The sequence below is a fragment of the Cylas formicarius genome, unplaced genomic scaffold, assembly GCF_029955315.1.
Source record: "Cylas formicarius isolate icCylForm1 unplaced genomic scaffold, icCylForm1.1 PGA_scaffold_10__41_contigs__length_53128322, whole genome shotgun sequence".
In the NCBI taxonomy this organism is placed as follows: Eukaryota; Metazoa; Arthropoda; class Insecta; order Coleoptera; family Brentidae; genus Cylas; species Cylas formicarius.
Window position 1 is genome coordinate 38,337,657 of NW_026844214.1, and position 18,347 is coordinate 38,356,003.

The window sequence follows — 18,347 nt, forward strand, 5'->3', positions numbered from 1 at the left end:
GCTATTTCGCAAGTTGGACTGTCTACAGACCTGGCAATGGAAAATTTGATGTGAACCGTATTGATCCCACTTTATGTACCCACATAGTGTATGCTTTCGTGGGCCTAAATTTCGATGGAACTATATCTATTTTGGATCCGCATGAATCAAACAGCACCGGGTTGAGTAAGTCATTTTTTTTTGTAAATTTTCTACGCAGTTATGATCTGCATTGATTGCTTATTTGAGTATTAATTAAATTGTGGTTTTCCCCACTTTCAAACGGATTCTTGATAAGAGTACTTTTATTAACACGAGTGACAAATTATTTTTTTAAATGATTTCTTTGAAAAATATTTCAAATGCTTTTTAGATCGCTAAATCGATACTGAAATGTTATAAAGAAGGGTAGTGTATGTATAAATGAAACCGAATTACAGGAAAAATAATTATTAATTGGAATACAAAAAACTTTTAACCTCCTGTTAACAACTCAATTTTGGATTCAATGTTAAGATTGCTTTTGATGAAGAACTGGGATCTCTACAATTAATATTTGGCCAGATTCTAGAAAAAAAAAACACTTTTCAGATGGCTTCAGTAACTTCGTTGCACTAAAAAACGAAAATCTGAATTTAAAAACATTAGTCTCCATTGGTGGATGGAATGCAGGATCTCAGAACTATTCAGAAGTTGCTGCGCAATCTTCCAAACGAGCGGTATTCGTAAACTCGGCTTTACATTTCCTGGACGAACTGGGATTCGACGGACTTAATTTCGACTGGAACTTTCCCGCTAGAAGAGACAACAGCCATTCTGAAGATAAGGTCAGATTTTTAAACTTTTTTCTACTCCCTATACTATAATATACTCAACTATGCACTGAGCGGGCGTTAAAACTTCAAGCTTCATTAAACACCATCGCGAAAGAAGAAGAAACGTTTCAAGTTTGTGGTACTTTAATCATGAGTTGGGAGGTATGTTATTTCTTTGTGACTGTAATGCATATTATAGTACAGGGGTGTCGGCTACCTGCAACGCTTTACCCTCCATCCCTTTGCAACCTTTTGCGCGACCCGGCACCAATATCATTTTAGGAAAAAGCAACAAACTTAAAGCGCGAGCGTACCTAAAATGTTGCCGACCTCTGGAGTACATGCAAAAAGTTTAATGGAAGACACATTAGTCACGAGAATGAATATGTTCACTGAATGGTGTAACGAACGAAAAATACATGCAGAACCATTAGAACTGGCAAACCCCAAATTCCCATCAGTGTTTTAGATTTGTACCGAAAGCGTCCGATTGATCTCAGTCCGTGATTAAAGTACCGGAAACGCTTAAATTGTGTGACTGGGCAATAGTTGGAGGGGAAGTGTTACGAGGGGGGATGATTATCCCCGCAATGATTTGATTGGGTTGGCAAAATCACGATTACATGTAACGGTTACAACTTTAAAATAATTTGTATTGTAACATTCAATATATTCAATATAGATGCAGGGTGCGTATGATATTTGAGGATATTAACATTTATTTATTCATATTTATTGCAACATTTATTACAATTGCATAAAATTTTTACATAACGCCAATTGACTCTTAGATTGGTTATAGATAATTATTCAATAAAATCCCCATTAGCGGCAATAACGGAATAAAATGCTCTTTCTTTATGTTGATGATTGTGGTTTTTCAGCGATGAAACAGTGTTATGGCAATTGCTCAACTACGCCCCAAACGTAATAATCAAGTAACAATCCCGGGAGCAAGGTGGCTATAAGTTTAGGGTGATGTGGTTATAAAAATTTTCGGCAATCCAATCTTGTGTCCTGTCTCTGATTCCGATACCAACATAAACTGTCCTTTGCGCATAATGTGGGACTTTTAGCGGTATTCGACAACTCGACGGTTTAGAACCTCAGAGAAATTAAAATCCTCCGCAATGACCCTCATGCAAAATTATGAACAAAACTTGTTAAACAGTCCTTCTTCTAGAAAGAAGGATACTCATATCAAATCAAAAACGATTCCGTGTAGAAAAAAAATTATGTGCGTTATTTTTAGTATAAATTTGTATCCTTAAAACGGTGAAAGTTAGAAAGATATTATGCATGAAATACATAATTTTCTGAAAACTTCAAAAATCAACAATAATTTTTAATTTAAATTAACCTTCCCACACACACTTTCCATATAACCAAACGTGCCGCACTCAGAATAATAATAATAATATAGTTTATATAGTTGATCATCATATCTGGCGTATCTTAAAACCCAACTTATCTCTCTCGATTTGCCCCCAAACTCACAAAAATGCAGAAAGCGTCATCCTACCAGAAAATGTACTGGATATGCGAAGATTCAGTTTCGACTGTGAGAGTGTTAAAGTCGAAAAATAACGTTTTGTAGTAATAATAATAATAGCAATGATGATATTAAAACGACGCAACATAAACATGCAGACAGGTTAAAACAAAACAACATGTCACATATCTTTTAGGAAACTAATAGAAAATTAATAGACTCCAGTTGGTGGAAGCGTATTGTCGTCCGGCAAATAAAGGGTATTGCTCGAAAATGTTGCAAATATTAGTTTTTTGCAAATTTTATAAAATATGTAGTTAAAGTTTCGGCGACATATAAGTACTTTCATGTGACTAGATAATAGTAATAACTGTAAGCTAATCATTTCAGCAAAACGTAATTTTGCTACTTCAAGAACTCAAGACTGCGTTCACATCCAAAGGTTATTTGCTTTCCGCTGCTGTTACGGGATGTGTAAGAGATATCGACATTTCCTACGACGTACCAAACCTTAGCAAGTAAATTGATTTTATTACGGAAATATTTATTCTATTAAGCAAACTGTTTTATGTTAATTTAACATATTTCATTGGAAATTGCTCTAATAACGTTGATTATTTCTAGGGTTGTGGATTACATACATATTATGTCATTCGACTTCCATGGATCTTTTAATTCATTTGTGGGTCACCACACACCTCTCTTCGCGTCTAGCCTTGACAGCCAATTCAATAACATGGATTTAAATATCGTAAGTTTACTGAATTGTGAAAACCAAAAAACCAATAATTAAATTTCCAGGCTGCCGGAATTGAAGGATGGATAAACAGGGGCATAAATGTATCTAAAATCAACATGGGAATCGCAACTTACGGCAGAACCTTTACTTTGGCTGATCCGTCTAATACTTCCTTGTATGCTAATATAACAAAAGGCGGTAATGCTGGAAGTTATACTAGAGAAGTTGGGCTTTTGGGATTTAATGAGGTGAGTGAAATATCACAAAGTATTTTTGTGCTATCATATTGCATCGTCGCCTAAGACTTGGTAGACAAGTGCAAAAACGTTTTCTTATCAGTATTCTGACAACATTCTCTAAAATCTCTATGATACCAGTAAATGAAGGTAAATTTATTGGTCTGACTCTCTTGGCTTATTGAAAAGCGTTTGATTCGCTCAATAATTTTTTACTAACCACAGTTTTACATTACATAGGTTTTCTGTAAACGCAATCTACTCTCTAGTTATCTCAGGTGAGTGAAACATCACATATTCTTTCCTGCTATCATACTGCATCGTCGAACAAGAGTTGATAGATAAGTGTAAAAACGTTTTCTTAATTGTGATGTGAGGTGAAAATTAATTTATCCAAGAGGTTTTGCACCGTTGCCCCATATTTCGAAGTTCATACATTCATTCAATTCAAAAGTTTAAACCAAACCTGATCAAAGTCTGGGTTTAATCGAATACGTATAACATATATGTATGGTAAGGAGTAAGCAAGGGGTTGGTAAGGCAGTTAGCAATAATAGTATTTGATGTAAATTGATAGCTATAATTTATGTAAAGTCTTCAATTGCATATAAAATATTAAAGAAAAGTAGTTCCCCCGAATTAATTGCATTAAATAATAAATTGTAAATTGCAAAATACTAAGTTTGGAATTTTTGTTGTATATCGTCCTCTTAATTTTGATATTAGTTTCTTTGATCACTTGGTTAATGAGCTATCAAATTTATATACTGCTGGCGATGGTATTTTTAGGGTCGGTGATTCTTATATTAATTTACTTGCTAATCTTTGCAGATTCTTTGGGTATAACCCAACTCATTGATCAACCAACTAGCACCACCTGTCTACGGTGACACTTTTAGACTATATTGTAACTACTTGTACTGATTTTGACCATGATTGTCTTTTTTGTGTACTGAATATTAAGACAAATCGAACAACAGCTTCATTTAAGACACTCAAAAACTTTAAAAAATTTCATTATGAGAGTCTTAAATCTGGTCTAATGGTCGTGGAATAATATTTTTGATCTCGGCCTCTCAGGCCATGCGACTGGGTGGTACTTTGGTTGAATGTTGTCACAGCTTTTCAACGAGCTTTTTAGCAGGTCCCAATCAATTTCAAGAAAAATTTTGGTGCACTCGGGAGTCCCTCAATGTTCACAAGTGTGTCTAGTTTTCTTTCATTTGTTTATAAAAGATCTAAGATTCTGTGGTCTGAACAAATCGCCTTTGCAGATGGTTTTAAATTTTACTAAACAATTTTAAAATATATATATATATATATGTGGGATCTTGGCGAAACGTCTGCAGGATTCCAGTCGGAGTTCAACAAATGAACGGATAATATCCAATATATTGTCATCATATATAATTTATAATTTATTAATTTATAATTTATCCCCTTTAACTCGAACCTTGAGATTATTTAACAACTGCTGTCTTGATCCCTTTTCTTTGAACATTTAAGATAAAATTAAAGTGGTTGATTGTACGTAATTGTTATGTATGTAATTGTAGTTTAATATCGTTTTTTTACTGTGTTTTTACTCTTTTCTTTTGTTTTTATATTTTTTAAAAATGCTTTTTACGTAAGTTGCTGTTTTGCCATGTTGGAATTTATATTTATATTGCACTTTTTTTTTAAATTGGCTCAACTGTTGATATAAATAAATAAATAAAAATGGCTTTATATCTTACAGGTTGCTTCTGCAACAAGTTAATTTGTTAAATAAAGTCACGTGAGAGATACACACGTTCTCCTTGATTTCTAAACTTAAATTTAATGTGAAATTCCTCGTTCTGGATAAAAAGTATTATCGATAACATAATATCCACAGAATGATAGGTAGATGTTTTCTTCCTAATGTACGTAGCCACCCACAGAAGCACTACCATAAAAATATTGAAATCATCGGCTAATAGCAGCGTATAACAGCAAATAATATCATCATGATCTGGTTTTTCTTTATCATATCATTAAAATCTTTTTAGATATGCGAGTTTCACAGTGGATGGGAAAGACACTGGCACGATGAAATCAAAGCCCCGTTCAAAGTATCTGGAGATCAATGGATAGGTTACGAAGATGAAGCTTCCATCGCCGAAAAAGTAAAATACGCTTTGAGCAAGAACCTTGGGGGGTTCATGATATGGTCATTTGACACCGACGACTTCCAGGGGCGTTGTGGAAACGGCACTTACCCGTTAATGAAGAGTGTCCTGAATAACGTGAGGGAAAACGGTTTTTCTATAGAATAATGAAAGTTGTTTGTTTAAAATAAAAGTAGGTTCAGTGTGTTTGTGTGTTATATAAACTACGAAATGAAACCTGCTCCTACGGCCGTACTCGTTCCGCTGTAGCTTTCTGGCTGCTACATAGTTTAGCCTTTCCTCTACAAAAAAACCTGTTGCGAAATGAAGCAACTCGCACTTCGCTTTATAGTTATAGCCACCCTAGTGACGAAAGGTAGAAAGCAAAAACATTTTTTAAATGTCATTGGACAGATCTCTATTCCGGGTATGTAATATTTTTAATGGTTTATTGATTTTGTTCTCTTAGGATCACCATCAGTCCATTTGCAGTTACACTGACCGAAATATGCATATTTAATCTCATAGTATTTTCGTCTTTTCATCAAAAGAACTTGCCGATGTTAATGAAACCAGTGAAACGGACTTCAAAGTGTTTTAAAAATATAAAGATTAAATTTTATTTTATGTATATTTTAAATAAGTACATTTTTATTCAGTATCTAGTTCTGTTTCACTCTAACTAAGTTGACATTAAAATTAATTACACTATGTTATGTTATTTTGTATACAAACGTAAGAATCTTCAATTAATTAACTACTCGGGATGACCGCTGCCTTTTTAAAAACATATCTTCATTAATTCCTGTACCCTCAAACGTGGTAGGATCTTTGGGTTCTTCAAGTTCTTCTGGTTTTTCTTGGTTGGTTGGTGGATTACTACATCTTGGCTTTAATAATTGTGATAATGTAAACGATATTTGGAATGAAAATATGGAAGTAGCATTTAAAATAATAAATACAACGCGCTCCTCGATTTTCAACTGAACGTTCGACATTGATGTCTGGCCGCCGGCGTCAGTGTTTGCAAGATAACTTAGTGATTATAATTACCCAGACGCCGCGTCGCCTTACGGCTTACACATACAATACGGAAGCATAATCAAGCTAGGCTAGGCGAATCGGCATATTACTTTTATAAAAGAATAATAAAAAAATAAAATGAAAGCTTCTTTTTCGGCGTCTTTGTGATACGGTGCCTTTGTGCGCTGCACACTTTGAACACGACATGCGTCGGGGTTGATCTGATCGTAATTTGTTGTCATTGCACTGGTAAAGATTCGAGTGTAGTTATTTTTCCATTTGTACTTCAGTTTGGACTCAGCCTTGTCTTCGTAGTGACATGTGTGTATTTACTGTGTAATTTTCAGTTGGTGTTTTTAATTAAAGTTCAACTACATTTTGTTTAATTATTTATTATTATTTAACCATCATGGATAAATGGCTAATTAAAATTCCAAATAATAAGTCTGCCACGCCGTCACAACCAAGTTGCAGTACTTCAAATCCGACTTCTAGCAAAACAAAAAAAAGAAAATATGACGAATCATATTTGCAGTATGGCTTCGCATGCTCTTCTCACAACAATGAAGAACAACCAGTGTGCTTAATTTGCAAAGAAGTTTTGGCTGCAGAAAGCATGAAACCGTCAAAACTGCCACGACATTTGAATACTAAACATGCAACGTTATCAAAAAAGCCAATAGAATATTTTGAGCGTCTTTTGCAAACATCAAATAAAGAAAAGAACACTTTGGAGAAGTATGTTACTTTGAATGATAAATATCTATTGGCATCGTATGAAGTTTCGTATTTGATAGCAAAAACGAAAAAGCCTTTTACTATTGGAGAGCAACTTTTACTACCTGCAGCTATAAGAATGTCTGAAATTGTTCATGGAAAACAGTATGCTGCTGAAATTAGTAAAATTCCATTATCAAATGGCACTGTGTCCAAAAGAATTTCAGATATTAGCAATGATCAATTTCAACAGCTTCTTATGAGGCTTAAAGACAGCTCAAAGTTTGCAATACAACTGGACGAGTCGACAGACATTTCAAAAATGGCACAATTGTTACTTTTTGTAAGATATATATTTATGAGGGAAGCATTCATGAAGATATACTGTTTTGTCGTCCTCTGGAAGGTGATACTCGTGGAAAAGATATATATAAAAAAGTAAATGAGTTTTAAAAAAAAAAAGGATTAAATTGGAAAAATTGTGTTGGTGTGTGCACGAACGGTGCTGCAGCAATGACCGGACAAGTTCTTGGTTTTACAGCATTTGTTAAAGCTGGAAATGATCATATAACATTTACACATTGTATGATTCACCGAGAGGCACTTGTTGTTAAAAAATTTACACCAGAATTAAACACTGTGTTTTTTGATGCAGTCAAAATCATTAACTTTATTAAAAGTCGAGCACTTAATAGTCGATTGTTTAAAAATTTGTGCATTGATATGGACTCGGATTATACAAGTTTATTGCTACATGCTGAAGTTAGGTGGCTATCAAGAGGTCGAAGTTTGAAACGATTATTAACTTTAAAAGATGAAGTTTTTATATTTCTAACAGAGCAAAATTCTAATTTGGCCGATCATTTTCACGATAATTTATGGCTTCTCAAGCTATGCTATTTGGCAGATATTTGTGATAAAATCAGTGATATGAATTTATCAATGCAGGGACTCTGCGTTAATATGTTTATGTTAAAAAATAAACTTGAGGCCTTTGTTAAAAAAATTCTTATATGGAAGAACAGAGTGGAAAGTGGATCGCTCAAAATGTTTCCATTTACTGACGAGTATATAATTAGTAACAATATTTCAAAAAAAGACACTCCTATAACAAAAATTATAGTTAATCATTTGAAGGATATGGAAGTTTACATGCATAGGTATTTTCCCAATGATATCGATACACAACAATGGATTTGCAATCCACAATCAATTGAAATGGAAGAAATTAATTTTTTAAACTTAAAAGCACAAGAAGAATTTGCCGAATTAACAAGTGATACCACCTTGCGACTCAGATTTTCTCAAGTGCCTGTGCATGAATTTTGGAATCAGAATATCCCCTACTATCGGAAATGGCAATGAAAAAATTACTGCCATTTTGTACAACCTATTTATGTGAATCAGCCTTTTCCACATTAATTTACATAAAATCAAAATACCGTTCAACTTTAATAAACGTTGAAAATTTATTACGATCTGCACTAACTCAAATTGCGCCTAGATTTAATTATTTGTGTAAAAATAAATAATCACATCCGTCACATTAATATTGTTTGATGTTAATAATATGTTTTTATTAAAAAAATTGACAAAAAAAGTTTATTTTTTCTATTGAATATATATATATATATATATATATATATATATATATATATATATATATATATATATATATATATATATATATATATATGATGACACTATATTCCGGGATATCATCCGTTCGCTCGTTGAACTCCGACTGGAATCCTGCAAATCTTGCATCCGACTGGAATCCTGCAGACGTTTCGCCAAAATCTCACTTGGCATCTTCAATGCTCGCGCTCCGAAAACACTTCCAACACTGGGAGGTTATCGGCGGTGCGTGCGGTATTTATACTCTGCGCCGAAGATGGTAACGGTGCTGCTTGTGCGTGGGGGGAGGTGGCTCCGCCCCCTGAATTGTCGCGTTGTTAGTTTCGCCCGATCGTAGTTGCGATGTCCCCGTTGGCTGCTGCGCATCGCTCTGCTGTTTGATTATCGTTCTCCACGTGTTGGATAAATGCAGAGCGTCGTCTCTCGTATTGAGGTGTCCGGACTTTTCTATTTCGATGGCCTCTCGTATAATCCTAGTCCTAAAATCAGGAATATTAGCTATTTGTTTGCAAGTGCCGAAATCAATTTTATGGCCTGTCTGATGTTGGTGCTGAAACAAAGCAGATGTTGTTTGTTTGTTTCTTATGGCTAAACGATGTTCCTCGAGCCTGGCTGAAATCCTTCTGTTGGTCTGTCCCACATACGTCAGGCTGCACGATCCGCATGCTACACTGTATACTCCTTGGTTTTCCAGAGTAATTTTTTGTTTTGGGTTTCTTAGTATTGCTCCGATGGTATGGTCAGGTTTGTATGCCGTTGATATGTCGTATTTCCGTAATATTCGGCCGATTTTGTCAGTAACCCCCTTGATGTATGGCAGGACAGAGATCGATCTTCGTTGGGTCTCGTCCTGCACTCTCTGCTGCGGCTGTTGTTGTTTACCGATTGCCTTGCTGATGGTGCGCCTTTGGTATCCGTTTTGTTGAAGACAGGTACTAATTTTCTTCAGTTCTTTATCTCTGTTCTCTTAAGCAGAGAAGAAATGCAAGCCTTAAGGAATCTAAACAAAAACGAAAACATTCTAATAATGCCAGCAGACAAAGGAAATGCCACTGTCGTCATGAATACGTCGGATTATAATGCAAAATTGGAGGATATTTTGAACGACCCAATATACAAACTAGTCACCAGAGATCCCACGACATATTTGGAAAAAACAACTAAGTCCAAAATTCTCGATTCATCAATAAACGAGGATACAAAGAAGAAACTTATTCCGAGGGAAAAATCGAGTCGTTGCCCAAAATTCTACGGGCTCCCAAAGATCCATAAGGACGGGGTTCCCCTGCGTCCAATCGTAAGCGCCTTTAACTCACCATTATGCAAGCTGGAAAAACATCTGGCCAGTGCACTTCAGCCTATAGTGGAAAAGGCAGATTCCTATGTTAAAAACTCAGAACATTTTACTCAGATTTTAGGTTCTCTCAGGATGGACAAGGACGACATTATGGCAAGTTTCGATGTCAAATCCCTCTACCCGAGTATTCCAGTAGAAGAGGCACTCTTGCTTATAGAAGAAAACGAAGATCTTCCGCCATACATAATGGATCTGTCAAGACATTGCCTGAAAAACGCTTACTTTATGCACAACGGGAAAATTTACCGACAAATAGATGGAGCAGCAATGGGATCATCTCTCTCACCTGTGATTGCCAACCTCTTCATGATTTACTTCGAAAAGAAAGCAATAGAGAAGGCAAATCTGAAGCCAAAACTATGGACAAGATACGTTGATGACGTATTTGTTGTATGGCCTTTTGGCAAGGAGGAGCTTTTGAAATTCCTAGATCATCTGAATTCCATTCACCCAAGGATTCAATTTACAATAGAACTTGAAGAGGATAACAGTCTGCCCTTTTTAGATGTGCACATCACAAGGACCGAAGATGGACACTTGGAACACACTGTCTATAGAAAACCAACACACACTAATAGATATCTGAACGCTAAATCTCATCACCACCCATCACAGATACAGGCAGTGGCAAATACATTAATTGCTCGGTCCTTCAGGCTCACAAACGAGAGGAACAGAGATAAAGAACTGAAGAAAATTAGTACCTGTCTTCAACAAAACGGATACCAAAGGCGCACCATCAGCAAGGCAATCGGTAAACAACAACAGCCGCAGCAGAGAGTGCAGGACGAGACCCAACGAAGATCGATCGCTGTCCTGCCATACATCAAGGGGGTTACTGACAAAATCGGCCGAATATTACGGAAATACGACATATCAACGGCATACAAACCTGACCATACCATCGGAGCAATACTAAGAAACCCAAAACAAAAAATTACTCTGGAAAACCAAGGAGTATACAGTGTAGCATGCGGATCGTGCAGCCTGACGTATGTGGGACAGACCAACAGAAGGATTTCAGCCAGGCTCGAGGAACATCGTTTAGCCATAAGAAACAAACAAACAACATCTGCTTTGTTTCAGCACCAACATCAGACAGGCCATAAAATTGATTTCGGCACTTGCAAACAAATAGCTAATATTCCTGATTTTAGGACTAGGATTATACGAGAGGCCATCGAAATAGAAAAGTCCGGACACCTCAATACGAGAGACGACGCTCTGCATTTATCCAACACGTGGAGAACGATAATCAAACAGCAGAGCGATGCGCAGCAGCCAACGGGGACATCGCAACTACGATCGGGCGAAACTATCAACGCGACAATTCAGGGGGCGGAGCCACCTCCCCCCACGCACAAGCAGCACCGTTACCATCTTCGGCGCAGAGTATAAATACCGCACGCACCGCCGATAACCTCCCAGTGTTGGAAGTGTTTTCGGAGCGCGAGCATTGAAGATGCCAAGTGAGATTTTGGCGAAACGTCTGCAGGATTCCAGTCGGATGCAAGATTTGCAGGATTCCAGTCGGAGTTCAACGAGCGAACGGATGATATCCCGGAATATAGTGTCATCACATTTTTCCATCCGTGAATCAATACGTGAGAATATCATACACCTTTACGGGAAGGAGACCTTTACAGCCACCAAGTGTTATGAAAAACTAAGACAAAGGAGGGTTATTTCGCTGTGCAACTTGAATTTTCTTAAGAGCTGCCGCAACCAGAACTTGCTGCCAACATTTACAAGGTTGTCTTATCACACACGCACCAGAAAGACACAAGCCATCCTGGACAAAGCTAGCAAGGCCCTACTCCAAGACCAGATCAGGCGGACCCGGTACGAAATTAGTGAGACTGAGCTACAACTTTTCAGACTCCACCTGAAACTGAGCAACAAGATCCATCAGTTGCTGTGGGACCGCATAGAATTATTAACATCATGGCGCACTGAGAAAGACAAGGACATCACGTCAAATAAACTGTGGAAGAAATTAGAAATCCTTCAGTCAAATTCCAAAAAATTAGGACAAGTGCCAAATACAAACCGAAGCAGTACAGTTCATAATATTTCAGCATACCATCTTTCCGATACAGAAGTCAGCGTACTGAATAAAGGATTTAACTACGCAATAGCTCCAAAAAGAGTACCCGTCGAAGAGATCGTTTCCAACGTCGAAGCAAGTCTTTCCACCATAGACGAACAAGATGCGGAGTTAATTAGGCAAGATGTCGCCAGAGTCTTAAGACAGTCAAAACCACCGCAACCAAACTTAAGCAGAGAAGAAATGCAAGCCTTAAGGAATCTAAACAAAAACGAAAACATTCTAATAATGCCAGCAGACAAAGGAAATGCCACTGTCGTCATGAATACGTCGGATTATAATGCAAAATTGGAGGATATTTTGAACGACCCAATATACAAACTAGTCACCAGAGATCCCACGACATATTTGGAAAAAACAACTAAGTCCAAAATTCTCGATTCATCAATAAACGAGGATACAAAGAAGAAACTTATTCCGAGGGAAAAATCGAGTCGTTGCCCAAAATTCTACGGGCTCCCAAAGATCCATAAGGACGGGGTTCCCCTGCGTCCAATCGTAAGCGCCTTTAACTCACCATTATGCAAGCTGGAAAAACATCTGGCCAGTGCACTTCAGCCTATAGTGGAAAAGGCAGATTCCTATGTTAAAAACTCAGAACATTTTACTCAGATTTTAGGTTCTCTCAGGATGGACAAGGACGACATTATGGCAAGTTTCGATGTCAAATCCCTCTACCCGAGTATTCCAGTAGAAGAGGCACTCTTGCTTATAGAAGAAAACGAAGATCTTCCGCCATACATAATGGATCTGTCAAGACATTGCCTGAAAAACGCTTACTTTATGCACAACGGGAAAATTTACCGACAAATAGATGGAGCAGCAATGGGATCATCTCTCTCACCTGTGATTGCCAACCTCTTCATGATTTACTTCGAAAAGAAAGCAATAGAGAAGGCAAATCTGAAGCCAAAACTATGGACAAGATACGTTGATGACGTATTTGTTGTATGGCCTTTTGGCAAGGAGGAGCTTTTGAAATTCCTAGATCATCTGAATTCCATTCACCCAAGGATTCAATTTACAATAGAACTTGAAGAGGATAACAGTCTGCCCTTTTTAGATGTGCACATCACAAGGACCGAAGATGGACACTTGGAACACACTGTCTATAGAAAACCAACACACACTAATAGATATCTGAACGCTAAATCTCATCACCACCCATCACAGATACAGGCAGTGGCAAATACATTAATTGCTCGGTCCTTCAGGCTCACAAACGAGAGGAACAGAGATAAAGAACTGAAGAAAATTAGTACCTGTCTTCAACAAAACGGATACCAAAGGCGCACCATCAGCAAGGCAATCGGTAAACAACAACAGCCGCAGCAGAGAGTGCAGGACGAGACCCAACGAAGATCGATCGCTGTCCTGCCATACATCAAGGGGGTTACTGACAAAATCGGCCGAATATTACGGAAATACGACATATCAACGGCATACAAACCTGACCATACCATCGGAGCAATACTAAGAAACCCAAAACAAAAAATTACTCTGGAAAACCAAGGAGTATACAGTGTAGCATGCGGATCGTGCAGCCTGACGTATGTGGGACAGACCAACAGAAGGATTTCAGCCAGGCTCGAGGAACATCGTTTAGCCATAAGAAACAAACAAACAACATCTGCTTTGTTTCAGCACCAACATCAGACAGGCCATAAAATTGATTTCGGCACTTGCAAACAAATAGCTAATATTCCTGATTTTAGGACTAGGATTATACGAGAGGCCATCGAAATAGAAAAGTCCGGACACCTCAATACGAGAGACGACGCTCTGCATTTATCCAACACGTGGAGAACGATAATCAAACAGCAGAGCGATGCGCAGCAGCCAACGGGGACATCGCAACTACGATCGGGCGAAACTATCAACGCGACAATTCAGGGGGCGGAGCCACCTCCCCCCACGCACAAGCAGCACCGTTACCATCTTCGGCGCAGAGTATAAATACCGCACGCACCGCCGATAACCTCCCAGTGTTGGAAGTGTTTTCGGAGCGCGAGCATTGAAGATGCCAAGTGAGATTTTGGCGAAACGTCTGCAGGATTCCAGTCGGATGCAAGATTTGCAGGATTCCAGTCGGAGTTCAACGAGCGAACGGATGATATCCCGGAATATAGTGTCATCACATTTTTCCATCCGTGAATCAATACGTGAGAATATCATACACCTTTACGGGAAGGAGACCTTTACAGCCACCAAGTGTTATGAAAAACTAAGACAAAGGAGGGTTATTTCGCTGTGCAACTTGAATTTTCTTAAGAGCTGCCGCAACCAGAACTTGCTGCCAACATTTACAAGGTTGTCTTATCACACACGCACCAGAAAGACACAAGCCATCCTGGACAAAGCTAGCAAGGCCCTACTCCAAGACCAGATCAGGCGGACCCGGTACGAAATTAGTGAGACTGAGCTACAACTTTTCAGACTCCACCTGAAACTGAGCAACAAGATCCATCAGTTGCTGTGGGACCGCATAGAATTATTAACATCATGGCGCACTGAGAAAGACAAGGACATCACGTCAAATAAACTGTGGAAGAAATTAGAAATCCTTCAGTCAAATTCCAAAAAATTAGGACAAGTGCCAAATACAAACCGAAGCAGTACAGTTCATAATATTTCAGCATACCATCTTTCCGATACAGAAGTCAGCGTACTGAATAAAGGATTTAACTACGCAATAGCTCCAAAAAGAGTACCCGTCGAAGAGATCGTTTCCAACGTCGAAGCAAGTCTTTCCACCATAGACGAACAAGATGCGGAGTTAATTAGGCAAGATGTCGCCAGAGTCTTAAGACAGTCAAAACCACCGCAACCAAACTTAAGCAGAGAAGAAATGCAAGCCTTAAGGAATCTAAACAAAAACGAAAACATTCTAATAATGCCAGCAGACAAAGGAAATGCCACTGTCGTCATGAATACGTCGGATTATAATGCAAAATTGGAGGATATTTTGAACGACCCAATATACAAACTAGTCACCAGAGATCCCACGACATATTTGGAAAAAACAACTAAGTCCAAAATTCTCGATTCATCAATAAACGAGGATACAAAGAAGAAACTTATTCCGAGGGAAAAATCGAGTCGTTGCCCAAAATTCTACGGGCTCCCAAAGATCCATAAGGACGGGGTTCCCCTGCGTCCAATCGTAAGCGCCTTTAACTCACCATTATGCAAGCTGGAAAAACATCTGGCCAGTGCACTTCAGCCTATAGTGGAAAAGGCAGATTCCTATGTTAAAAACTCAGAACATTTTACTCAGATTTTAGGTTCTCTCAGGATGGACAAGGACGACATTATGGCAAGTTTCGATGTCAAATCCCTCTACCCGAGTATTCCAGTAGAAGAGGCACTCTTGCTTATAGAAGAAAACGAAGATCTTCTGCCATACATAATGGATCTGTCAAGACATTGCCTGAAAAACGCTTACTTTATGCACAACGGGAAAATTTACCGACAAATAGATGGAGCAGCAATGGGATCATCTCTCTCACCTGTGATTGCCAACCTCTTCATGATTTACTTCGAAAAGAAAGCAATAGAGAAGGCAAATCTGAAGCCAAAACTATGGACAAGATACGTTGATGACGTATTTGTTGTATGGCCTTTTGGCAAGGAGGAGCTTTTGAAATTCCTAGATCATCTGAATTCCATTCACCCAAGGATTCAATTTACAATAGAACTTGAAGAGGATAACAGTCTGCCCTTTTTAGATGTGCACATCACAAGGACCGAAGATGGACACTTGGAACACACTGTCTATAGAAAACCAACACACACTAATAGATATCTGAACGCTAAATCTCATCACCACCCATCACAGATACAGGCAGTGGCAAATACATTAATTGCTCGGTCCTTCAGGCTCACAAACGAGAGGAACAGAGATAAAGAACTGAAGAAAATTAGTACCTGTCTTCAACAAAACGGATACCAAAGGCGCACCATCAGCAAGGCAATCGGTAAACAACAACAGCCGCAGCAGAGAGTGCAGGACGAGACCCAACGAAGATCGATCGCTGTCCTGCCATACATCAAGGGGGTTACTGACAAAATCGGCCGAATATTACGGAAATACGACATATCAACGGCATACAAACCTGACCATACCATCGGAGCAATACTAAGAAACCCAAAACAAAAAATTACTCTGGAAAACCAAGGAGTATACAGTGCAACATCGTTTAGCCATAAGAAACAAACAAACAACATCTGCTTTGTTTCAGCACCAACATCAGACAGGCCATAAAATTGATTTCGGCACTTGCAAACAAATAGCTAATATTCCTGATTTTAGGACTAGGATTATACGAGAGGCCATCGAAATAGAAAAGTCCGGACACCTCAATACGAGAGACGACGCTCTGCATTTATCCAACACGTGGAGAACGATAATCAAACAGCAGAGCGATGCGCAGCAGCCAACGGGGACATCGCAACTACGATCGGGCGAAACTATCAACGCGACAATTCAGGGGGCGGAGCCACCTCCCCCCACGCACAAGCAGCACCGTTACCATCTTCGGCGCAGAGTATAAATACCGCACGCACCGCCGATAACCTCCCAGTGTTGGAAGTGTTTTCGGAGCGCGAGCATTGAAGATGCCAAGTGAGATTTTGGCGAAACGTCTGCAGGATTCCAGTCGGATGCAAGATTTGCAGGATTCCAGTCGGAGTTCAACGAGCGAACGGATGATATCCCGGAATATAGTGTCATCACATTTTTCCATCCGTGAATCAATACGTGAGAATATATATATATATATATATATATATATATATATATATATATATATATATATATATATATATATATATATATATATATATATATATATATATATATATATATATATATATATATATATATATATATATATATATATATATATATATATATATATATATATATATATATATATATATATATATATATATATATATATATATATATATATATAGTTTTGTCATTCTATTTATTGTGTTTTATTACGACCGATATCCCTTCAACGTTTCCAATTATATATATGTGAAATGAATAGGTACGTATTCTTTAATCCTTATTTTATTTACATTGTAAAATAGTGCGATATTACATCTACATCTACGGTTAATATATATTTCATTATATGGAAGAGGGGGTCGTTTAAAATTTCCTAGGCTTGAAGGGGGTCGCTATATAAAAAAGTTTAAGAAGCCCTGCTATAGACGATATTCGCGGTATTGAAGGTTCCTGTTTGTTAACACTTTAAAATATGGGGACCGTGGAATGAAGAAAACGTTGCCCTGTTAGAAGGAGACATGGAAAACAACGCAGAATTTGAAGACGAAGTGGAGATGATATGGTAATGACAATTTAAAAGACGAAACTACCGCAGCAAATAAGAAAATGGATCCATTTGTCTTCGGATACTAAGCGAATTGTGTTAAGTGTTAAGGGGAAGTAGGAGTAGCAATAAAAACAAGTGACATGACCAAAGTTTCGAAGTCATCTGTAAGAAAAATTGTTGCAAATGGGACAGTCAAGACGAAAGTGAGAAAAGATGCTGGTACTTCGCGAGATTTTAAAGAGCAACACGCAAATCTAATTGGGCGTATAATCTACAACGCTTATAGAGTGAATAGTGTTTTAACCCTAGAAGAACTGCATAAAAAAGTAATTACAAAATTATGCATTAGTTGTGCCAAAAAGTCGTTGTGTACTTCTTTGAAGAAAATCGATTTACAGTTGCAAACAATTAATAAACGTGACGACAGTAGCGATAGTGGCGATTTTTTAAGTGGCAACTATAAGCACAAGTTGAACGAATTAAAGAACTAATGCATAATGGTTATTCAAAGAGACTGATTGAAGACACCCTTACTAAGTTTTCGTACCAATACCAATGACCATTCCCTATCTTAAGGGGGTTGCCGAAAAGATCGGTAGAATTGCAAAAAAATGCAACGACAAAACCGCCGTCCGTTGTAGCAAAACTATAAAAAGTTTAATAACGAAAAAAAAACAGAGAACATCAAAAACAACAAAACTATACGAAGTGCGAAAAATTTTTCGTAAGTGAAACGAAGCGACCACTGGATGTAAAAATAGCACAATATA

The 18,347-nt window shown here is 37.8% G+C and overlaps 1 protein-coding gene across 1 annotated transcript in view; it reads right to left on the minus strand.

The window, feature by feature from the left end:
- Window positions 1–644: 644 nt before the first annotated feature.
- Window positions 645–18,347, minus strand: part of LOC132705876 (dynein light chain Tctex-type 5) — a 42,183-nt gene continuing 24,480 nt past the window's right edge. Inside the window, exon 6 of the mRNA XM_060676942.1 lies at window positions 645–774. Within this exon, the coding sequence (XP_060532925.1) occupies window positions 717–774 (58 nt within the window). The 3' untranslated portion in view covers window positions 645–716. The remainder of the gene's footprint in view (window positions 775–18,347) is intronic.